Below are 24659 nucleotides of genomic sequence, written 5' to 3'. Positions count from 1 at the left end.
AGTAATGGTGATTAACCTTAATTCAGAATGAATTTAACTTTTAGAACCATCCATTGGTGACCATTGCTCATGGGGGATCAAATTCCATAGTTTTGCACTGTGTGAAGATGTAATTTGATTCTTCTAACCTTCTACAAGTGCTACTATTATGAGAGAGGGAGAGATACATTTCTCTGTCTGCTCTCTCCACACCATGCATAATTTTATATCCCTCTGTTGTGTTGTTGTTTAGTCATTTAGTTGTGTCCGACTCTTCGTGACCCCATGGAGCAGAGCACACCAGGCACTCCTGTCTTCCACTGCCTCCTGCAGTTTGGTCAAACTCATGTTGGTTTGCACACTACACAATGCTATTTTAGAGAACACTTCAAAGGAAGCGGCTGTAGCTTGGTGGTAGAGCTGTGGATCACTCCTGAGGATCAATCCTGCCTGAAACCCTGGAGAGCTGCTGTCAGTCAGGTAACGCTGAGCTAGATAAATCATTGGTCTGGCTCAGTATATACATGGCAGCTTCCTATATTCTCAGTACTGTATAGTGGACGCCTGGGTTGCGAACGTGATCTGTGCGGGAAGCACGTCCGCAGAGTCCGCAACCCGCAGCACCGTGTCTGCGCGCACGGTGGTCGAAATTCGGTGCTTCTGCGCATGCGCAAAGCGCGATTTAGCGCTTCTGCACACATGCAAGCACTGAAACCCGGAAGTAACCTGTTCCGGTACTTCTAGGGTTGGCGCAGTGCGCAACACGAAATCATGCTGATCAGAAGGTCGGCGGTTCGAATCCCTGCGACGGGGTGAGCTCCCGTTGCTCGGTCCCTGCTCCTGCCAACCTAGCTATTCGAAAGCACGTCAAAGTGCAAGTAGATAAAGAAGTACTGCTCTGGCGGGAAGGTAAACCGAATTTCCGTGCGCTGCTCTGGTTCGCCAGAAGCGGCTTAGTCATGCTGGCCACATGACCCGGAAGCTGTACGCCGGCTCCCTCGGCCAATAGAGCGAGATCAGCGCCGCAACCCCAGAGTCGGCCACGACTGGACCTAATGGTCAGGGGTCCCTTTACTCTTTTATAAGCTGGATCTTTGAGATGTTTTGCTTTGCTTTTTAATACCTTTGCTTTCTCAATGTGCCAAGTGTCTTAAGCCAAAGTAAGTCATAAACCCAGTTTGCATCTAATAGCCCCGTGCTTCTCTGTTTGCACCGAATTGAGCAAATACGTTGTGTGTGTAGCAGTACACCACACTAAGCAGCAGGTAAGTGTATACAACAAATGTCTGTATAGTTAAAGCTATGCTTTTTTGCCAGTAGTGATGTATGGAAGTGAGAGCTGGACCATAAAGAAGGCTGATCGCCAAAGAATTGATGCTTTTGAATTATGGCACTGGAGGAGACTCTTGAGAGTCCCATGGACTGCAAGAAGATCAAACCTATCCATTCTGAAGGAAATCAGCCCTGAGTGCTCACTGGAAGGACAGACAGATCCTGAAGCTGAGGCTCCAATACTTTGGCCACCTCATGAGAAGACTCCCTGGAAAAGACCCTGATGTTGGGAAAGATGGAGGGCACAAGGAGAAGGGGACAACAGAGGACGAGATGGTTGGACAGTGTTCTCGAAGCTACCAGCATGAGTTTGACCAAACTGCGGGAGGCAGTGGAGGACAGGAGTGCCCGGTGTGCTCTGGTCCAGGGGGTCACGAAGAGTCGGACACGACTAAACAACAACTACAAAGTGTGTACTAGACACTAGCATAACAGGGCCAGATCCCTGGAAATCTGGCTATGGATGGGAATTATACACGTCTGATCCTTTTAACACGCAACCATTTTTCCAAAGGGCTACAAACAGAACATCCTCCTCCATCCTATGCAGATGGTTGCACTGCCCCCTACAGGCGAAGGGCGGCAACTTCAGCGAAGAGCACGACGCCGGCGGCCGCGCACTGCTCGCTGGGTAATGTAGTCCCCGCCCCGCGCGTCCTTCCTCTCCTTTGTCTGCCACTTGGCCCAAGCGGCGCGCAGCCGCCGGCGCCTCTCGTGCCCGCTTCCCATTGGCCGAGCTCGCCGCCCAATCGGAAGCTGGAAACGTGGCATTCCTTTGTCGCAGGAGCCGCCGACGCCCCCCGGGGTGGGGGTGGGGAACGGCCTCCCTCCCCCTCTCCTGAGATGGAAGCGGCCAATCCCTCTCGCCCAGGACTCCGCTCCGCCCGGCTCGGGGCTGTACCATTGCGCACGGGGGAGGCGGGAGGGGAGGACGAGCGAGAGGGGAAGGGGGCGGATGCGGGCTCTGTGGCCGGGTTGGCGCTGCTGGGGCTGCGAGCGGAGGAAGATGAAGCTGCTGGCGGCCGCGGCCTTGCTGGGCCTGGGCGGCTCTCTGCTGCTGCTGCTCTTCCCGGCTGCTCACGCGGAGGAGCGCAAGAAGGGGCCCAAGGTCACGGCCAAGGTGAGCGGGGGAGGGGGAGGGGGGCCTTATTTGCAGCCCCCTCCCCCCTTGTACTTCTCTGCAGGGTGGGGGTCCCCCCTGTTGCGCTTGCACCCCTCTATTCCGCAGCAGCAGAAGCCCTATGGCCGGTTCTGTGCAATAATGATTATTATTATTATTATTATTATTATTATTATTATTATTTATTGGATTTATCCTAACATGATAATTGCTGGAAAAGCCTAAAAGGCGATTTATGGCCAGTGCACCCAGGCAGCGGGGAGGCGATTTTTCTTCTCTTAGCAAACCGCTCAGAGCTGAACCTTGTCCCCTGCGTGTGCTCCTTGAAAGACTATATAGTGGTACCCCGGGTTAAGTACTTAATTCATACCGGAGGTCCGTTCTTAACCTGAAACTATTCTTAACCTGAAGCACCACTTTAGCTAATGGGGCCTCCTGCTGCCACTGCGCTGCCAGAGCACGATTTCTGTTCTCATCCTGAAGCAAAGTTCTTAACCCGAGGTACTATTTCTGGGTTAGCGGAGTCTGTAACCTGAAGCGTATGTAACCTGAGGTACCACTGTACGGCAAAGGCTTCAATAGACCATAGTCTTGTTTTATATCGGGATGTGGTGTGCAAGGAGGGGTGGAAAGAAGCATTGGGAGGCTTAGGGTGGGGTCTTAGCTGGCCAGGCGGGTGCATAAAGTCATGCGCGATGGAAAGACCCTTCCGAGGATGCACGGCTTCATTTCATTTGGCTTTTAATTTCTATGCCGCCTTTCTATGTTGCTATAAGCAAGGCGATTTGCAGCAAAAAAAATATGCAGCAAGGAACACATGCCTTATAATGATCAGGTCCAGGTCAAAAATTCATACTAAAACGTAACTTTAAAATGGAGCCACTTATATCAAGTAAAGTAATATTCAGCAATCTATTAGAATAGTACACAATAGAATTAACTCTCAAAACACCAGCAAATAAAAATGAAACAGTTGTTCATTCTTAACATGATTGATTCCAAGCATGGTGGTTATCGCTTGGAGGCCCCAGTGGGGCAGCCGTGTCTTGTCTCCCACTGCAGAAATATCTTACGGCTCCTTTAAAGGCCAACAAGTTTAACACAGGCTGTGCTTTTGTTGCATCTGCATCAATAGGAAGTACAACTGAGCGTAATAGAACTTCCTGGTATGTGTGCTTAGACTTAGGTATTAGGAGCCTTGATTTGGGGGGGGGGGTCCCCAAAGTGATAGAGTATTCATAGGCACAGGGCTGGGAAAGGAGAGAGATTTAGGGGGGGGGTCAGAAATTAGGGGCTGCCCCTGGTAAATTAGGACAGTTGTCATGCATATTGAAAAGAGATGTCTGCAGAAAGGGTTAGGTTTTGTGACTAACCCTTGGCCAGGATAAGAGATCCCACATTCTACAAAGCAGCCTTATGCTGAGCCAGACCTTTGGTTTTTTCCTGTTACTGTATCATTTTATCAGACAACTTCCAAAATTAGCAGAGTGTCTTGCGGCAACATTAGAGACTAACATGCATTCTTACGTCACAAGGAATCTGATGGTGCCTCTGAACGCTTTGTTGTTTGAGTTTCTTGGCTTAAAAAATCGTTCTGGCTGTCTTTCAGAGCAAAAACCCTCCCAAGACAGCTTGCAATATTACAGGCACCAAAGGATAAAACGAAAGGAAAAAGGCTGGCCGGCTGAAAACTAAAATAAAAACCTTACAAAGCAATGTGTGATCTGAAGCAAAGGCCAGTGAGAGCAGATGGGCAGTGTTAGAAACTGAGATATGAAAGCTAGGAGCTAAATGTCACCTTAAACCTTGGCTATGGACGCAACAACGGAATGTCTAGATGCACTTTTTTATAACAAGAACACAAAGCTGAAAATGAATGAACTGCTGCTAAAATAATTCATTTTTCACATGGTCTAGCCTTCCCCCTGCCCACCCCCCTCCTAATATTCTTAAGAGGGTCTCTTCTCCAGTCTTCAGAGAGTAGCTGGAAGTGGGGAGGCAGAAAAAGGTCCTCCTTTCCTTCCACTCTGCAGTTTATATCTGAAATGTCAGGCGCAGTACTGCGCCCAGCGCTCAGAAACTGCTCGTGCTAATGAAATTCCCTGTCGCAAAATGCGCCTAGAACAATGGGAGTTTAGAACACTGCAGGTGGGTTTGGGAGTCTCGGCAATTCATTCCAGAGAGGTGGAGCCAGTGGGAAATTTTAGGCTCTGGACTTAATGGTCCTCATGTGCTCCAAAACAGTTTGTACTATTTTGCTTCCTTTAAAAGCCCTCCTGTGTTTGGGGTCCCTCCCTCCTTTGGCCGAACCCAAAGACTTGTCCTGACAGCACCACTAGCTATTGCTGCTCAAGAGCTGCCGCTGGAGATGCCAGAGACTCGGCCTGGAACCGCAGACATACAAAGTATTCTCTGTCTGTGCATTCTGGCCCCTTCCCTTCCTCAAACTCCTGGGAAGGGATTGAGGATGTTTCCTAATGCAGCTGGTAGCATCTCTCCTCTGTACCAGGGAGATCTTTTTCAAGCTGCAGGTGTGAGTAATTGAACCAATGACCTTCCCCTTTAAGATTCCCCCCCCCCCATCCCTCTCTGGAGCATGGACTTGTCTGGGAATTTAACCCAAGATGTACTCGCAAAAAGTGAGAATCCCACTCCAGACCAGCAAACATGAACTGTCAGGCAGAGCCCACTTGCCACACTTCAGAAGCAGGGAGGAGGAAGAGTGTGCAGCCCGAAAACTTTTGGTGTGGGTGGGGCAATAGATATGTCTCTCTACTTAGTACAGCGGGCTATTCTTCAGCCACATATAACCCAGAAGTTTCTAGTGCACACAAACCTTTCAGTTCAAGCAAGCACTAGGCATTGTCTGAAATGCATTGCATGTGGGGAGAGTTCAGAGCACTGCTGGTGTTGGGCGCAGCCTGGGGGTGGTGGAATCAAATTGCAAGGTTGAGACCTTTGCTTATGCCTTGAGAGGAGAGAGAGAGAAGGACTGCTGGTCAGAAAAGACAATACCTGTCTAGGTGGACAAATATTCTATTTATTTATTTATTGAATTTATGCACCACCTTTTTCTCCCAAGGATGTGGTTCTCCCCCTCCTACTTGAATGGGGCATAACCTGAGGAGGATCCCAATAAAACTAGCAGTACGGTTCCATGGGTGGCTCTTTACATATCAGCCTTGCTGCAGACAGCCTAACTCCCCGCAGGCATTGGACTCTTGCATATTGAGGCTGAGGTCAGAACAGGAAGGGGGCTCCACTCTGCAGCCGTTCCATGATGCAGCCTGTTTTGATCACCAGGTGTATTTTGATCTGCGGATCGGGGATGAAGACGTGGGGCGAGTGGTCTTCGGCCTTTTTGGAAAGACAGTTCCGAAGACGGTTGAGAATTTTGTCGCCTTGTCCACAGGAGAGGTGAGTTCAAATGCTGGGTCAGAGTCCTCAGTAGGTCAGTCTGCTTACAAGGGCGCAGAAGGAAGGCTGGCATTTGGGGTGGCTGCAAGGACTGTGGGGCACGCATCCAGAGGCCCACACAACAGGAAGGCCCCCCAAACGCAGGAGGGCTGGCTTACCCCACTTTGAATAAGTGAAATAATTATATTGCTCATCTAAAGAGCCTTGGTGTGAAGAGGGCCTGGAAAACTATTAAGGCCAAAGTCTGGGTGCTACAGCCTTTTGCTTTTGCAGGCCCTTGGGAGAAGGAATCCTGACTGGCTGCATGTCAGGATTTGCCTCCACTGCGCTCCATTCACTGCTGCTGCTGGCCGAATTGCACAAATATTTGGAAACTGAGTGAAGATCTGCTGGAGAGGGAATGTTCTTCTTTAAGCTGAGCACAGAGAAAGATGAGGTGCTGCCATGATTAAGCTTCTGCCCTCTCGCTGCTGCTTTTAACTTTCAAAATATGACCGTCAAGTTACCGTATATTTCGCCCTATAGGACGCCCTATAGGCAGTGGGGGGCTAGTGATGGTGGAGGAGAAACTGCTGAGGCCTCACTTGCATTGCAGCAGCAAAGTATTCTGCTTTCCCCAGTATCTTGGACCCTTTTCCACCAGTCGTGACTCTCTTCTGCCCACAGATGGGAGAGGTTACAGCTGATGCTCCAAAACTGTCTGGTTCTGGACTGCTTGGGAAAGGACTTTAAACCAAGCCTTTCCCAGAGTGGTGCTGCAAACTGTCCTCACTCTTACCAAACTCCCTTCCTTTTCAGAAAGGGTTTGGCTACAAAGGCAGCAAGTTTCACCGTGTGATCAAGGACTTCATGATCCAGGGAGGAGACTTCACCCGGGGAGATGGAACAGGAGGTGAGGGCCGAGTCAATTCTGTCTCTTCTGGATGGGATTGGACAGGGATCCTCCTCTGGGCAGGAGTGACCCTCAAAAAACAAAGTTGGACACTGGAAGACGGTGTTATTCTCTCCCTTTTGCTCACTGCCAGGTAAAAGCATCTACGGGGACCGTTTCCCCGACGAGAACTTCAAGTTGAAGCACTATGGGCCCGGCTGGGTGAGCATGGCCAACGCTGGCAAGGACACCAACGGCTCTCAGTTCTTCATCACTACCGTCAAGACGTCATGGCTGGATGGCAAGCATGTTGTCTTCGGCAAAGTCCTGGAAGGGATGGTGAGCGGAATGTGTGTGTGTGTGTGTGTGTGTGTGTGTGTTGTGCCTAGTAGCATCTGGGCCCTTACTTGGATTTCTAATGCAGTTGGTGGTTCCAAATAATGGGAACTTGACCGCGGACCAGGACCAAGCAAATGGAGCATATTAAAATTTCACTGCCTCCTAGATTGTTGCCATGGCAGTTCATGGGCCTAAGGAGGCTCTTCTCCAGATCCCGCTGCTGTAGGAAGGGCGGGGGTGTGTGTGCTTTTTCTGGGGTGGTGCCCAATTTTGGAGTCCCTCAACAATAGTTTTGCCTATTCTTTGTTCTTTGTCTCTTTTGACATCGGGCACAAATCTGTGCAGCTTCCTGGGCTTTTTAGATCTCTGTGGTGGACTTGAATTTTTATCTGGTAATGCCAATTCTGACATTTGAACTGCAGGGGTGGAGAACCGAGGGCCCTCCCTGTGAAGAGGGGCCACAACTTCCATCACCCCTGACCATCCGCTATGCTGCCTGGAGCTGATGGAAGTTGGGAGTTTGACAACGTCTTGCCTCCCTGTGTGTATGGGAAACAGCTCTGCGCACATAGTGTCAAAGATTGGCATAACTAGTGCCTAAGAGCGAATATATAGAGAGCTTACTACAGGAACCCCATACAGTTGTACATTATTTGTTGAACACCCTGGAACTCGGGACGTTTTGGCTCCCGAACAGTTGAAACCCGGAAGTGACTGTTCAGGTTTTCGAATGTTCTTTTGGAAGCTGAATGTCTGACGGGGGTTCCGATTGGTTAACTTCCTGCAGCCAATCAGAAGCCGCGATTTGGAAGTCGAACAGACTTCCGGAACGGATTCCGTTTGACTTCCAAGGTACGACTGTATTGCCATTCTCCAGGCTACATTACAGGGCAAAATGGGGCAGCTAGAAATGCCTATGCGATGGACATTGCCAAGTGCCCTCCACAGGTATATTGTATCGTAAATGTTAGAAACTCAGATATATAAGCAAATTTCACCTTAAACCTAGCTTACAATCCCCACAATGGAATGTCTAGGCACCTTTAAAAAACAACAATGAGATTTATCATTATGACTATTCATTTAATTTATCTCCTACTAAAGGGAAAAAAATCTCAAGGCAGTTTGCAACACATTAAAACGGGAGGTTGCGGACTCTCCTTCCTGGGAGGTTTTTAAGCAGAGGTTGGGTGGCCAACTGTCATGGATGCTTTAGCCGAGATTCCTGCATTGCAGGGGGTTGGGCTAGATCAGTGTTTCCCAACCTTGTGCCTCCAGATGTTTTTTGGCCTACAACTCCCATCATCCCAGACCACTGGTCTTGCTAGCTAGGGATGATGGGAGTTGTAGGCCAAAAACATCTGGAGGCACAAGGTTGGGAAACACTGGGCTAGATGACCCTCGGGGCCCTTCCAACTCTATATGAAAACACCAAATAAAACCAGAATAAAATAAATTTAGGCTTCGAGGAAAGTATTTCAGAACCTTCTCTCAGTGACATTTTGCTTTCCCCGTTTTTATTTACCTACTTAATTTATGTAGCTGCCCCATAGCAGAAGAACTGTAGGAAGCCAGTGTGGTGTAGTGGCTAGAGTGTCGGACTAGGACGTGGGAGATCAGGGTTCAAATCCTCACTGGGGTACCTTGGGACAGTCACAGCCTCTTAACCTACCTCACAGGGTTGTTGTAGAGATTAACCAGGGGAGGGGTGAACCATGTACTTCTTGGAAGAAAAGGTGGGATTTCAATGCAATGAATAAGCTCTTATGCTTACCTGCTTAAGAAAGCTGGAGGGGCCAGCCAGGTGGAGATGTCAGTCAGGAACCTGGCATCCAGAGATTTCCATGTGGCTGCAGTTGGACCCACACCAGAAGCAAAATGCCCCCTGGCTAACTTCCAACATTCCTCCCTTCTTATTCCTGCTTCCCTTTCTTAGGATGTAGTGAGAAAAGTGGAGAACACAAAGACCGATAGTCGGGACAAGCCTCTCAAAGACGTCACCATTGCCGACTGCAACGTCATCGAGGTGGAGAAGCCATTTGCCATTGCCAAAGAATAACCGGGTGGCCGCTGGAGGGTCAGACTCTGGCTTGCAAAGGGCTGCGAGGGGGGGCTACACACTCACGGAGGCCTCGCATCATCACTGTCCCACAGCAGGTGAACTGCCGCCACTGCTGCTCCCTTTCTGTCCGCCCTTCCCCCAGCTACACACTTCGGGGGTGGGTGGGGGGGGGTCTCCATTCTTGTAACAACTCATTCCATCAGCCACTGGTCATCCAAGTGGCTTTGAGGGGGGGGGCAATGGGTGTCCCATTCCGTTTTGTAAGAAAGCACATGGACCAATAAACGTGACCATTGTGTTTTTGTAGCACTGCCTGGTTGTTGTTTTTATTAGCTACAGCTAGGTCCTCCCACCCCAACCCTGAACTTCCAGCATTTATTTGGAGGGGTATTCTAGATAGCGAATGTCACAAATTTACTACTTCCCCAAGGAAAGTTCTCTTTGTTAGCCATTGCCAAATTCGTTCAGAAAGCTCTTTGCTCCCCTGTTCAGAACGCAAAGCCAAGTGGCTGTCCAATCCTAAAAAGGTAAAGGGACCCCTGACCATTAGGTCCAGTCGTGGCCGACTCTGGGGTTGCGGCGCTCATCTCGCTTTATTGGCCGAGGGAGCCAGCGTACAGTTTCCGGGTCATGTGGCCAGCATGACTAAGCCGCTTCTGACGAATCCAGAGCAGCGCATGGAAACGCCGTTTACCTTCCCCCTGGAGCAGTACCTATTTATCTACTTGCACTTTGATGTGCTTTCGAACTGCTAGGTGGGCAGGAGCAGGGACCGAGCAACAGGAGCTCACCCTTTCACGGGGATTCGAACCGCCGACCTTCCGATCAGCAAGTCCTAGGCTCTGTGGTTTAACCCACAGCGCCACCCGCGTCCCTTCCTGTCCAATCTTAGCATCCCATGAAAGGTGGGTATGTTTATAAAGGGGCCTATTCCAAGCCATCGCAAACACAAAGTGAGCATGAATGACAAAGCCTCTCTTGCAACTAAACCATGATTTGGCTCAGCTCCCCCCCCCCCCCCAGCACTAGCATACTGATTCAGTGTAAAAGTAAACCATGGTTTAAGAAGCACTGGCCACAAACCAGCCCACTGGCAATGTCTTCTTCTCCCCTCCACCCCCCTCCCTCAAATTACAGCAGTTTCAAAACAACTCAATAATTCTAGTGGAAGTGTTTTTATTGCATAGCCATTCTTGTTAAAGTAGACCATCTACCCCACTGAGAAAGCAGTTATCTTCTGCAGCAGGAATGACCCAAACTATCGGGATAGCTTAGAGGAGCTCCTGGTCTCCTGCCATGCTGTAGAGAAATCCAGACTCCTTTGGGAGGGCTCTGCTACCTGTGTCCCATCACTGCAGCTTTCCCCAGGCTGATACACTCTGGGTGTTGTTAGACCACAGCCAGTTGGGGCTGATGGGAGTTGGGGGGCTGTTGGCAGCTGGATGGCACCACGTTGGCTACACCTGCATTAAGGTGCCAACTGGACCAGATCCATGCCAAGTTGGCAGTGGTTTCTCGCCACTGCAGTGAGGGAGCAGTTGCTGCCTCCCTTTGGACTAGACAGAAGGCTGGGAGACTTATCAATGTGGCGTCACTGTGCACACAAACACTAGGAGCATCTTGCATTGTCAGCACCTGACCTGAGTCAGGACCTTCCCCTAGCTGCTGTTGTGCTGCTCTTGCTTCCTGCCCATGAAGCTTGGAGGAAGGCATGCGTACCTCCCTGACTCGCAGCTGCTTCTCACTCACATGGGCTGACAAGAGCTGTCACCTGGAAACACCTGAGAGCCACAGCTCTGCCAGAAGTGGCAACAAGCCCTGCCCGTGTTAGCTGCACTCTACTGGAGCTCAGCAGCCTAACAAAGCAACCTACTGCATTTCCCACTGCCTGCCTCAAGAAGTGGCTTCCCCAGCTGTACTCTTGTCCCCAACCTCCCTCTTTCCAATGTACAACACGAGGAGGAAGCCGGCGGTTGCTTTTTTGCAAACAAACAGAGCTGCACTTGATCCTCTGAGCGTTCCCTAGGCCGGTTGCAAAGGAGAGGACGCAGAGTCGGCGGGTGGCAGAGCCCCAAAGAGCTTTGACTGCAGGCAGAAGGTCCGGGGTGCATAGAAGCCCTGCAGCACTCCGCTCAGGATCACGTCGGGAAGCAAGTCTGAAAGGGAGAGGAGGGAATTTACAGGTGGCAATCCATTCACTCAACCCTTAAAAGGTGGGAGCAGAAAGCAGCCCCAGAGGCCTCTTCCTGTCTTCTCTTTCTGGCCTAGGAAGCTAAGTCCTCTGAGATGGGCCGACGGACAATGCCGCCCCCAGCAGAGGGCAAAGGGGCACCTTCAACCTGGCACTCAGATGAGATCTAGCACACGGTTCAGTTCCAGAGCACAAAAAGTGGCTTATGTTGGGACTTTGCGATCCCGTGTTTCATTATTTCAGCATGCACCGGTTCCTTCTGTTGCAGGAGACGCTGTTTAACTACCCCAAACCAGAGTGTTTGGGCATCTCTAACACTGCAGTAAGGAGACATGGGTGGCACTATGGGTTAAACCACAGAGCCTAGGACTTGCCGATTGGAAGGTCAGCAGTTCGAATCCCCGCGACTGGGTGAGCTCCCGTTCGGTCCCTGCTCCTGCCAACCTAGCAGTTTGAAAGCACATCAAAGTGCAAGTAGATAAATAGGTACCGCTCCAGTGGGAAGGTAAACGGCATTTCCGTGCGCTGCTCTGGTTTGCCAGAAGTGGCTTAGTCATGCTGGCCACATGACCCGGAAGCTGTACGCCGGCTCCCTCGGCCAATAAAGCGAGATGAGCGCGCAACCCCACGACTGGACCTAATGGTCAGGGGTCCCTTTACCTTTAACACTGCAATGGTTTTTGCACAGGTGCCTTTCAGCAAAACAAGAAGTGCTCTCCATCTACTCCCCCAATCCTGCCAGTCCAGGATGGCAGGTGAGGGACCCCTGGTTCTGTTGTCACCCATATCGAAAACTACACGACAAATTGTTTCTGTATCGGGTAAAGTGTCGACATGCACCCCAGACCCTTGCTTGATAACAGACCTTAACCAGCCCAGAGCTCTGCTCCCCTCCATCACCACCCCAAAAACCTTACTAGGAAGCCGTTACCTGTGGAAGCCGGGAGGATGTATGGATCACTTTGGAAACTTATGACCGGCCGGTGGGACAGCAGGTAACCAGGGCTGCAAAGAGAATTGAGCCCCACCGTTTGGGTTAGAATCTGTCCATTTCAGCTCCTAGCCTACTTCGCAAGGTGGTTGTGAGAATAAAATGCATGTGCGGAAGGGAGGATCAACATGCACCACCCTGAACCTAAGAGGGAGAGGAAAGCTAAAAATGCAATAAACAGGAGAGCCTCACCCCACACTGGAATAATGTAGGCAATGGACCAATGGCCTAACTCTGTACCAGGCAGATGCTGCTGCTCTGAACAAAGGATCATAGGAAGTTTTCTTATACTGAGTCAATAATGCCTACCAGCAGCCTTTCTCCAGGCCAACCCTACCTAGGGATTGAGCCTGAGACCATCTGTACACAAAGCAGGTGCTCTACCACTATGCTGCAGTGCTGGAAGAGGGTGCGCTCTGTGTCTCTGCAAAAGGAACAGGCACTTGCAACTTGGCCAGCAAGAGCACAAAGAGCACTTGGCCTTTGAGAGCATTTCCAGCCGCTTGTAGCAGCAAGCAAGCCACAGGGAGTGCCCATTCCCCCGGAGCGAGAAAATAAACGCCAGCCTCCATGGTTGGATGAGCCCATTTATCCCCTGGGGAGTACGTAGACAAAGGCTGGACCCTTCTGTTGTTGGGACTTGTTTTGACTCCCTCCCACTGGTGGAAACAAAGCACTGGGGCAGTGAAGCACTTGCCTTGTGTCCTGCGAGGAAAAGTCGCCCAGGGAAGAACATTGGGTGCGGCAGGACAGGCTGTTCACAAACAGTGGTAACAAAGCCAGCCTTTCCATACAAAAGCTGGTGTGTGGAAACGGGTGGCTCTGGGAGCTTATAAGGCAGGGGTGGGAAACCTGTGGCTCCAAATATTGCAGGACTCCCATCATCCCAGACCATGCTGGCTGATGGCAGCTGGAACCAAGACGACCCTGGGCCCTGACAACCCACTGGCTAAGCGGATGGGATTGTAGTTGAGAAACATCTGGAGGGCCGGGAGATTCCCGTTTCCGGCGGTGGAAATGGCTGACTCCCACACGGCCGGACTCCAGCTGTGCCGGTAATTCAGGGCTGATATGGGGGTAATTAGCCCTGGCAACCTCCCCAGGGTGGGTGAGGACTGTCTCGTAGACCTGCGTATTGTCCGAGATTGCCGACCTGCATCAAGGTGCAGGCGGCAGGACACTGGGTCACAGAGCATGGGATGGCTGGCACTCTCCGATGCCATTTGCATAGCTGGGAACATTTGTTTGAAAAAATGAATAGATTTGGACAATAAATAGACATGGACTGGATTGAAGCAGCTTAAGAAAAAACCTGCAGAAGTGTACAGTCCCTGGGGTTTAGGTTCAGACTTCAAAGAGATTCTCATCATGGTGTTTGGATTATGGAGGTGTTTGGAGAAACATCTGGAGGGCCAAAGGTTCTCCCCACCTGCGCCAGACAGTGGCACAAAGGGGGAAAGTGTTGCTCCTGCTCAGTCTCCCCCCGGCTCACCCAAACACTCACCCGAGATCTGCCTTGTGCTCCTGCTCAAACTGCCAGAGTTTCAGGAAGTCCAGAAGTTCCTTGGGAAGCTCTGTATTGCATAGCAAGATGCCCTGCAGGAGACGGATGAACCAAGATCAGTGAGAGCAGGCTGGGGAGGAAGGGAGGCTGTTTTCAACTTGGCTGCCAGCCTTGCATCCTTACCTGGAGGTAAGCTTCCAGGCCCTGCCGCCGCTGCTCCAGGACTTTTGTCATCCAGTTGGGGACACGCCGGGGTGGGAAGTCTGGGACTCTGCATCTCTTCTTGATCTGTGGGGGTTGGGAGAGAGCAGAGAAGCTGTGTGGACATCAAAGGAGCTCCAAGATCCACCAGGCCCACGGCCAGTCCTACTGTTAGGCAGAGGGAAGCCGCTGCTTCTGGCAGTGGATGCTGAATGTCAGAGAGGCACTGGGAGAAGAGGTGCTCTGTCCTACGACCCCAGAACTAGCCAGCTCTCCGCTGAGAGTGTTGAAGTCAGGCTCAGCTGCCAGCAGGGTCCATTTCTGTGCATCGGGTGTTGGAAACTTATGGCCTGTGGGGCAATCTCGTCCCACCAGGGGTCAAATTCAGCCCACAAAACTGCTTCCCCAAACCACGCCCATCTGCCAATCAGCTAATGTCGCTGGGTGATAGCAATCCTGCTGGATACCGCTTTGTCATTTTGTTCCCTATTGGGAACATGCAGGCAAAGTAGACCTAAGCAGAGAGCAGGATCGAACCCTCTGTTCATCGGCTGGTGAGTAGAGTTCAGTCCTTCCGGGCAGTGCTTTGCCAGTGCATTTCCTGCAGGAAATGCGTTGGCAAAGCGGATCCTTTCCCACATGGGTCAACTCTGACAGATGGGTGGATCGCACACCTGTCCAAGTTGGGCATTGGGTTTTGGGGAGGTAAGGATCTGGCCTGTTGGGGCCCAAACAGTCCCCCACCCTGGCAGGGCATGGATAGAGGGAGAACCATCTTGTCCTCTGCATCAAGGTAGCAAGCAGTCTGGGTCAGCCCCAATTGGAAGTCTGGAAGTCTTGGGTCAAGACCTGCAATGTGGGCTTTACAGAAAATATGGAATATAGAATTATCCAATGCCCAGGAGGAAAAATCCATTGCCCCAAAAGCAAGGGCAGGCATTTGAAACATGGTGCCTGCCCTCCAGATGTTGCTGGCCTGAAAGTCCAACAACATCTGGAATCCAACAACATCTGGAGGGGTACCAGTTTGCTGCCACTGCCCAAAACCCATGGGTATATGATCTGCCATGTTTATGTGACCCATACTCAGTAAGCAAAAAACCACACTGCATTCATTTTACTTTATAAATATATATATATTTTTAAGTCTCCCTCCACACTCACCCTAAAAGTATTTGGACTGAGGTATTGACTGGCGGGGGAGGGAGAGAATTCAGCAGAGCATTCTCAAGATGGCACAAAGATGGTACTCAAGCAAATTCAAAGATTTATTTGCATGTTATTTTCATCAGAACACTCGCAAGGAAGACATGGTGATTGAGCAAGACTTTTCTTGAATTAGCTTAGCACACCCAATGAACAGTGCCCAAATTAACTTAAAAAAGAGAGATAGCAGTGGGAAATTTCCTGCCACACACTGTTGAAAGCAACAGTCAAACAAGGCTTCCCTTTCTACATTCCCCTCTAATCTTGCTCACAGATATATGACTGGTAAAACCGTGTATCTAACCGTATACCCACTCCTGGGAGCTGTAGTTTAAGGGTGCTGGGGACTGGGGAAAAAACTACAGTTCCCAGGATTCTTTTTAGGGTGTGTGTGCTTTAAATGTGTGTTGTGTGCAGTGTCTATGGCCATAGGCAGTAATATGGGGCCGCCCTTCTTCAACTCCTCCATCCCCCCTCCAAAAACAAACAGACACAACATGGAAGCTGAGGGCTCTTGCACTTCCCTTGAGCAGAGACATATGCCCAAAGCAGCAAAATTTAATGTGACACTCCAGGAAACCGAAAAGCTAAGCTGTATTTCAGGTTCACAGTTACATGTACAGTGGTACCTCAGGTTAAGTACAGTGGTACCTCGGGTTACATACGCTTCAGGTTACAGACACTTCAGGTTACAGACTCCGCTAACCCAGAAATAGTACCTCGGGTTAAGAACTTTGCTTCAGGATGAGAACAGAAATCGTGCTCCGGTGGCGTGGCGGCAGCAGGAGGCCCCATTAGTTAAAGTGGTACTTCAGGTTAAGAACAGTTTCAGGTTAAGAATGGACCTCTGGAACGAATTAAGTACATAACCAGAGGTACCACTGTAATCCGAAAAGGGTTTGCATTCTTCCATAAAACCTTGTTTTCTTATTTTAGTGTAACGTACACTTTGCCAGTTTTGCACAATCCATCCCCTTACTTCTCCATTCTTCTTTAGTGGGTGGGACTCCAGCACCCATCAGTCCCAGCCGGCATGGGCAGTTGTCGAGGATGATGGGATTTGTAGTCCAATGACACCCAGCAGGGCCACAAGCTCGCCACCCCCCCGACTCTCATGCACCCACCTTACCCTTTTATGGAGGGCATGGAACTCGCTGTAGCGCTTCTCAATGCAATGTTTCCTCCCATTCCACAGGATTTCCACCTTGAACACCTGAAAGGTTAGGCACAAGCTTGTCAGTTTCACCCAGACGTGCCCCTCCCACACCACAAAACAGCTCTGCTGCTGCTGAACAGATGAGATCTGTCTTAACTCTCTGCAATAGCAGGGCGGTCATCTTGCTTTCTTCCCCCACAATGCACCGCAGTCCAGTCTCTCCCCAAAGCAAACACCGCTTGACAAAAGCCTCTTTGAAATCAGCCTTTGGCTTCGCTTCTCAAAAGTGCCAAATGGGAGCAGGGGGGCAGGGGCAGGGATACTGAATAAACTCTGCTCTGCATAAAAGAACGCCCAGCAGAAGACTCCGTGTCGGGCCTGAGGAATGTGTGCAGTTGAAGTGCGGCGAATACACTTCGGACAACTCCAGCAAAGCACAGATTGTAATGCAGCACATATCTCCTCTTGAAGGGTTTGTGCCCAGATGCTCCAGAGATGTAGCAGAGGTGCCACACAGGTTTTGTGTACTTAGTCGTTCAGGAGAGAGAAAAGGAGACCAAAGGGGCAAGCTCCTTAGAGGGGAAACAAGCCAAAGTCCCTGGGCCCAGGCCTCAGTTTACCCGGCTGAAGCAACTATTCACACACCCAACACTCACTTCTGTTCACCATGAATTGCAGCTACAGCAACAGACCCTCCTCTGCGCAGCAGATCCAAATATTTGGGGGAGGGGGAAAACACATGGTATAGTCCTCACCTTGGGCTGCCAACTGTCTTGGGGTCAACAATGGAAAAAGATGGTACTGTATATGAATTAAAAATGAAATAAGGAAAAGACAATGGGGGAAAAAGAATTGGAGTACCCCCAGAATGTCAAAAGCAGTCTACTCACAGAAAGTTTGTGTAGTGGCAGCAGCAGGTTGTGTGTGTGTGTGTGTGTGTGTGTGTGTGTGTGTACACACTGCTATTTTTAGTATACGCTGCTTTCTCTTCCTCATCTAGGCACACATACAAGAACCCTGCTGTGCCAGCAGTGGGAGCACTTGGCAACTAAAAAATCATATTGTGATCTACTTTAAACCAATATGCATGCATTCTCTTTCCTTCCCACAACCGTGGAATAGGGTTGGGGAGGGAAGAAGCGATGCAGGGCACTGAAGTCTAACCCTCTGGCCAGTGGGATCGCTGTGTCACTCCTCCTCTGCTTCCTGGAATTGCATGAGGTTCTGATCCCGTGCCTTCAAGCCTATCATTGCTTTCCATGAGGTCTAGAAGCTTGCTTTTTAAAAAGGAAAAAATCGGATTCATTAGTGAAAAGTCATGGCTGAGTGATAGAATCCGACATGTTCAGCTCCCCCATGTTCAGTTCCACGTAGCATCTCTCCGTAGGGCTAGAAGAGACCTCCGACTCGGAGAGTTGCTGCCTGAGCTGGAAGGACCAATGGCTGGTAGGTGATTTCTTAGGTTCCTAGGGCCAAAAATATCCTGCTACATAAGGCATTTTATGTTCCAATTGCAGTTTCCCCATAAAGGCACAAGCAAAATAAGCTCCTTCCAGCTGGAATACAGAACCACGGTCACCACACCCAGCTTAACTAAACAGAGAGAATTGCCAACCAATAAGGAAACCAGGAAACTCTGTGCCCATGAGATGCCATGCCTGATGTTGATGCTTCGCTCAGTGTGCGCTGGAGACAGGCCACTCTAAGTTCACTTCCCTCCATGAAAACAAGGCTGGTCATCCCACAGCTGGTGTCTCAATTTACCAGAATCCTGTCTTAAGTGTCTGCTCTTAATTTGGCTTGGGCTTCTTGGCATTAGCACTGCTAGATGCACGACAGAAATCTGATCTATTTGGGCTTCTCAGATTTCCCATAGCGCATGCTTTGGGACACAGAAAATCCCAGGTTGAAACCTTCACATCTCTAGACCCTAGAACTCATGGGCATTCAAGTGAAGCTGAATGTTGGAAGATTCAGGATGGATAAAATAAAGCCATGATGAATAAGTCGTATTGGAGGACATGTGATTTAAAATTATGATGAATGATTTACATGGCTTGATAAAAGATTAACTCTATTCGATTAGCTGGCAAAAGAGTAAATAAAAGCCTAAGCAGGAATTGAACATAAACAGTCAATGGAAATAGAGAATGGATGCAAAAGGATTCAAAATTAAGATAAAGTGTTTTATCGTTAGCAGCAAAGGAGGGAGGGGAAAGAAGCATCTTGGAAGGGTGGGGTGGAAAGTCAACTTTTAAACTGAATTAATTTGTTGTTAATTTGTTAACAATTTGGAATGTTAATAAAAATTAATTGGCAAAAGAAGAAGAAAGGACTTATTCATGCAATGCACAGTTAGACCATGGAACTCATTGCCACAGGAGGCAGTGATGGGCAACAATTTGGATGGTTTTAAAAGAGGATTAGTCCAGTTCATGCGAAAACAGTATGCTGAACTAGATGGGCCATTGAATTGATCCAACAGGCTCTTCTTCTGCCTCCAGTTTAAAAGGATCTCAGATTTTAGGGCAAGGGATCACCTCTGTCCAAGACGCTGGAAAAAACTCTGCTGCCAGTCAAAGTCTATCATACTGGCCTAGAGGAATCCAAAGGCCCAAGTCATTCTATAGCCACACAATAGAGTTTATTTATTTATTATTACCAGGACCATCCCAAGACCTTTTAGCACCCGAGGCATACCTCCCCACCAGGAAAGAAGGGGTGAGTGAAGATCTACATCATGAACTAGTGGGGAATAAAGATCTCTACTGGGTTCTGCTGCACTTGTGGATCCTGCCACCAGAGGCAGTCGCCTCACCTTGCTTTGTGGGAGGGACGGCCCTGATTATTAGACGTATGCCCCCAACTTTCCTCTAAGGAGCTCAAAGTGGTGTATAGTGGTACCTCGGGTTAAGAACTTACCGTAATTCGTTCTGGACGTCCGTTCTTAACCTGAAACTGCTCTTAACCTGAAGCACCACCTTTGCTAATGGGGCCTCCTGCTGCTGCTCCACGATTTTTGTTCTCATCCTGAAGCAAAGTTCTTAACCCGAGGTACTATTTCTGGGTTAGCGGAGTCTGTAACCTGAAGTGTCTGTAACCCGAGGTACCACTGTATATGCTTCTCCTGTCTCTTCATTTTTTAACCACCCTGTGAGGTATTTCAGATGGAGAGACTGTGACCGGCTCAAGGTTGTCTTGTGAGCTCCGTGGCCGAGTTGGGATGTGAACCCCGATCTCCCAAGTCCAAGTCCCAGCTGATTCCAGTGCCACTCTTCCTCCGCCCCCCTTGTTCTGGATGTAGGTCTTGCTGCACCTCTTCTTTCCTGGCGGGAAGGGGAGGTACAATTTTGGGGTCTGCCTCAGGTGCCAAAATGTACTGGCGGCAGTTACTCTGTGCCTTCTGGCTCCTTGTGGCTGGAAGGGTTTTTTTAAAAGTGTGTGAATGTGAGTGAAGTAGATCTTGCCTTACAGATCTTAGCAACCTCCTAGTTTCTTCTGGTTCTGCAAGGAGCAGAGGCACAACAACTGCCATTCTGCCCATTCCTACAGGGTAGGTGTGTGTTTGTGTGTGTGTTATTGTGGCAACAGTGTGAGGAGTGGCTGTTCCCTCCCCCCAAACATGGGGGGGGGCAGGTTACTGGAACAATATGCATCATTTTAATAAAACACATTATTCCCGTATTCTGTGTATTATTGTCTCAACCGGTATACTTTCAAGCAGCATAAACATTACTTTAAGTCAGGGGTAGGAAACGGCTGCTTCTCCAGATATTGATGGACTCCATAATTATCTAGAGGCCGACAGGCTTCCCATGCCAGCTCTTATCTTTTAACACAACAGAGACACTGAGAAACGTCATGGAATGAATGTGTTTCCAGCTACCCCATTTTTGGAAGCCTTCTTAGAGGAACACAGAACCTGTGGCCCTCTAGATGTTGTGAGACTGACTCCATCAGGCCCAGCCAGCATGGTCCGCATCAGCGATGATGGGAATTGTAGTCAAACAACTTCTGGTGTGTGTTTGTGTATGTGACAGGATTCCCATCTTATAAGAAACTGCTGCCTGATGATGCCAATGGGAACTCCGCTTAAACAGTGAAACAAGGAGGATATATTTAATCAAGTGTTTTCCATAGTGTGCACTTTCTTCCCAGAGAAGGAAGTATTTTGAAATTTGGTTCTATCACCTGTGGCCTTGAATTGAGATAAGGGTTTTTTTTTTTTTAATCGCACTGCAGTTGTTCATTAGCTCATCAGTGCCAGGAGGCAGAGGCAAAACTAGACTTTATTTCACCCAGGTCAAAGACCCAATTTCATGCTCCCCCATGTGCATTTGTGTACACACACACAGACACACAGAGGACTGGGAGCCTCAATAGCGCCCTGCTGGAGGCTTCACCTGGGGCATAAAACCTGGCTGCCCCCCCCCTCCATAGCTACGGCTCTGCCAGGAGGCTGGTGGTCTCACCAACTCTGCCATGTGATGGGGGCACTGTACTTGTTTGGGACACTTTTAACCTTAGGCACAATTATCAGGGTCTATATTTCATTCTTCTCCGCCCTCACTGCTAACATTTTTCTTTCTATCTATACCTGCCATATCCCACCTCTCTGGTCCACAGAGGCTGTAATAACCCCCCCTTTCTGAGCGGTGGGGTGCGCACTTGTTGGGGGACACAGACTCGAGTCATTCAATCGCTAAAGGGAGTCTCGAGGTCCGTCCTTCCTCCGAGCGTCTCTTCTTCCAGCTATCTTCTTTTTCACCAGACTCAAAAAGGCAGCGGTGTTGGAAGAATTACAATCGCGTCTCGCGTCCCTTGGAGACGCCAAAAGCAGGCTGTTCGCCTTCTCACTTCTGAAGGGTCCCCAGGCTACACGTGTCGGGCTCCTTCCTTCATTTCCCTTGGTGGACGCCGCAAAGGACCCCCTCTCTCGCTCGCCCGGCCTCTGCAAAGCCCCACCAGCAAGTTCAGCGCCCCCTTTCTCCCTGCCAAAGGCGCTTGCAGGCTGGCCTCGGGCCCCGACGGCACCCGCTGCCTTCGCTCTCCCCTCCAGCCCGCCAGAGGCACCGGCGGACGGGCTCTCCCTCCCGGCCCCGCGGCTGCAAAAGAACCCAAGCCCCGCTCCGGGAGCAACCCGACGGGCTGCCGCCGCCGCCTCCACTCACCGTGCGCGCCTTCTCCGGGCTCTGGTCGCCCTCGGACAGCTGCAGTCCCACCGAGGGCACCGCGACCTGCAGCTGCATGCCGCCTCCTCGGAGCCGAGACTAGCCGCCCCCGCGGACTCATTCAGCGCTTGTTGAAACCGCTCCGCCCTCTGCGGAGGAGATCCGCCCCGTCGGGTCACGCCGCCTTTGCGCACTCCAGCCGCGCAGTTCCCAAGCGCCGCCGCTTAGGAGGGCTCGCGTGCGCTGCGCGTAAAGTGGAGAGCAAACTTCTCTCTTGTCCGCTCCCCTCCTCCTTCCCAAACTTTCCTCTATCCTACTTTCCTCTTACCCGTTCCCTTTTCTTCCTCCACGACCATTCACATTTTATGCTAGCGCGGATCATTCTGCGAGCGGAATTGACTCTGCATGGCTTTCTAGAGATTTGTACATTAAGATAAAGAACGTATAATTTTTACCCGGAACGTTATCAGATCACAACTCTATTATTGTGGAATTAAGAACAGGGCAAAATTTCCCAATGAGATGGAGATTAAATGAGAACTTATTAAATGATCAAGAAATATTAGGAAAAAATGGGGGGTATTAAAAGATTATATTTCTTCCTCCAGGAGAGATCTGGAGGGTGAGAACTTGAGAGTGGGCCTTTTCTGCAATGGCTCTTCCTTTGAGGAATGCTCACCCCCCAGGGAGATTTGCCTGGCGACCTTCATTAAACTTTTTTAGGCGCCAGGCATTGGGGTCAAAGTTCCTCATTAACCAGTTCTTTGGTTGATTGACATCCAATTCTCTTTTAAAATGTGTTGGGGAGGGGAGGGTTATTGGGTTGTTTTTGTTTTTATTGTCTATTTTGTGTTTTTAATATTGTGATTGTATGTTGCAACTGCCCTGAGATCTGCAGGTATAGCACAGTATACAAATAATAAATAATAATAATAGTAATAATAGTAATAATAGTAATAATAGTAATAGTAATAATAATAATAATAATAATAATAATAATAATAATGGCTAGAGAGAGGGGAAAGTGCAGGAAAGCTGCAATCTGGAGAGAATATAGTATGGACCGCGGATAATTAATGGAATGACAGAAAGCTTACTTAGCCATGCTACGCAACAGCATGAATGAGCCCCTAGTTGCTTGCCAGTGTGTGATTCAGATTCCTGGCACTTGAAATGAGTGAGCTTTAATCTTTGTTATCTTCTCTCAAGATTGGGGATGTATTATAGACTTCCAGTTGAATACTCAGGTATTTCACAGATAAGAAGTTACTCAGCGGTTGGATTGTTTTAACTTCCCCTCTTTTAAATATTTACTACAAGATCCAATGGTATAGACTAGTTATAAAGTCAACAATGATATTTATATGGTGGAGGAGACCCCTCTCCCCAAGCTGGCCTTGGCATCTCCAGATTAGAGGACAGAGCAATAGGAAATGCTTCTGTCTGGCAAGACCTTGGAGAGTCACTGCCAGTTACAAAACAAGGAGTGTTTCAGCCCCCTAAAGACATCAATTTATCATGGGCAAAGTTCTGTTTCCTCCTGACCTCACATCTGCTCAGCTCACCAATAATAATAATAATAATAATTTATTATTTATACCTCGCCCATCTGGCTAGGCTTCCCCAGCCACCCTGGGCGGCTTCCAACCAAATGTTAAAATACAGTAATACATCAAACATTAAAAGCTTCCCTAAACACCTGTATCCTGTTTTTCTTGTGCACTGGGGTAGAAACTGTGTGGCCCCCGCCGGGATAGCTAATGGTCAGGGTCTAGGGATGATGGGCATTATAGTTTAACAACATCTGGAGCAGCACAGGTTCCCTGAGACAGGCTGCCAATTTAGGACTACACTTCATGGCTAACCAACCCAAATACAACATACTAGGGCAAGTGTGCTCAGTGGCATCTGTGGTTGTTTTTCCACACCCTGTAGGTACAGGGGCGCCACCCAGTTTATCAGTTTGCCATACATTGCACAGCCTGCGAATGGAACTGATAGTCAGTGGCTGAATGAACAGAAAGACTTCTGGGTAACTCTTGCTCCGGTTTCTCCTCTCTCAGGTATAGGAGTCTGGAACAAATACCTTGGGGGCTCAATACAGTTTTCCCCTACCCCCCGGTAAACCCATCATTTTGGCTTAAGTGACACTACCTCATACTTCCTTGTGCTGAGTCCACAGAACGTCTGTGGGATTTATAACCCACTTCCCCAATCTGAGTCTATGCCAACAAGAACAAAACAGAAATATATATTCGCAAAAGGGATGAAGTACCCACTGCTGCTCTGCAGGCTACGTGGAAGAGCAAGGAACAGGGAATCTTTTCAGATACAGATTTAATGGGATAGCATAGAAACAAAGGACTTTCAGGTTCCTCTTTAATATCAGTTGGTATTTAGTTTGCAGAGACCTCTAGCCCCAGCTTATTAGAACTGAAAGCAGAAGGCAGATAAAAATGCATACAAGGCTTTTAAGGGCATGGTTGTGGTCAAGCTAATTTTGAATCTTTAGCACCAATGTCTCAGAGTGGGGGGAGAACAAAAATCAAAGCAAGGACTCTGAGCAGGCAAGAAATCAAGTGTTTTCGGCTTAACTAAAAACTACACACTAGAATATTAGCAAGCACCAGACAATGTTTGGCTGCTAGTATTTAAATCAGGTTTTTCCAAGGATGATGAGAGACTGGCCAGCAATCTTCTCTTCTCCACCTGCAAATCAAGGGAATCTAGGAAGCTGCATTCAAACAGAGTCAAGACCATAGGGTTAATCTAACTCAGTAATGTCTACACTGACTGGCAGCAAATCTCCAAAGAGGACATTCCCAGCCTTACCCGGAGATGTTACTGGGGATGGAACCAGAGGACCGTCTGCACGCAAGGCATTTGTTTTGTCACTGAGCTATGGCTCTTCCCCAAAGCACCAGGATTGATTCAAACAGTGAGCCTCTCAAAACAAGCTGCTCAGGCAGAAGCAGCTCTTGCGCTAGAAGTGCATGAAAGGTTTGGAGAGTTTGTAACCTGGGATAAAATGAGGCTGGTGGATACAGAGAAAAGGGGAAAGTGTAGGTAGACTGAAAAGTACGTAAGGCTGAATATTCACAATTCACACACACCATCAA

General features: G+C 49.3%; 2 protein-coding genes across 3 annotated transcripts; one reads left to right on the top strand and one right to left on the bottom strand.

Annotated features, from left to right (window-relative positions):
- The first annotated feature begins 2145 nt into the window (after positions 1-2145).
- Positions 2146-9426, top strand: PPIB (peptidylprolyl isomerase B). 2 transcript variants are annotated; one of them, XM_083712930.1, is made up of 5 exons: positions 2146-2431; positions 5735-5848; positions 6647-6740; positions 6874-7058; positions 8995-9426. In XM_083712930.1, exons 1-5 carry the CDS (start codon positions 2267-2269, stop codon positions 9115-9117), a joined length of 681 nt encoding a protein of 226 aa, XP_083569056.1. In that variant the 5' UTR covers positions 2146-2266; the 3' UTR covers positions 9118-9426. The 2 variants fall into 2 exon arrangements, 1 of the variants encoding a protein (XP_083569056.1); XR_014557953.1 differs by having other exon boundaries at positions 2192-2431; positions 6874-8311; positions 8453-9426.
- Positions 9427-10279: 853 nt separating this feature from the next.
- SNX22 (sorting nexin 22) lies at positions 10280-21760 on the bottom strand. Its single transcript, XM_083712960.1, has 6 exons — positions 21541-21760; positions 16343-16426; positions 13990-14094; positions 13807-13898; positions 12243-12316; positions 10280-11276 (listed from the first exon to the last, which is right to left on the bottom strand). Exons 1-6 carry the CDS (start codon positions 21616-21618, stop codon positions 11143-11145), a joined length of 567 nt encoding a protein of 188 aa, XP_083569086.1. The 5' UTR covers positions 21619-21760; the 3' UTR covers positions 10280-11142.
- Between the last annotated feature and the right edge of the window lie 2899 nt (positions 21761-24659).

The sequence above is a fragment of the Podarcis gaigeae genome, assembly GCF_964106915.1.
Source record: "Podarcis gaigeae genome assembly, chromosome: 14".
Lineage (NCBI taxonomy): Eukaryota > Metazoa > Chordata > Lepidosauria > Squamata > Lacertidae > Podarcis > Podarcis gaigeae.
The sequence above is the reverse complement of the archived record's forward strand: the minus strand, read 5'-3'. Positions and strand labels throughout refer to the sequence as shown.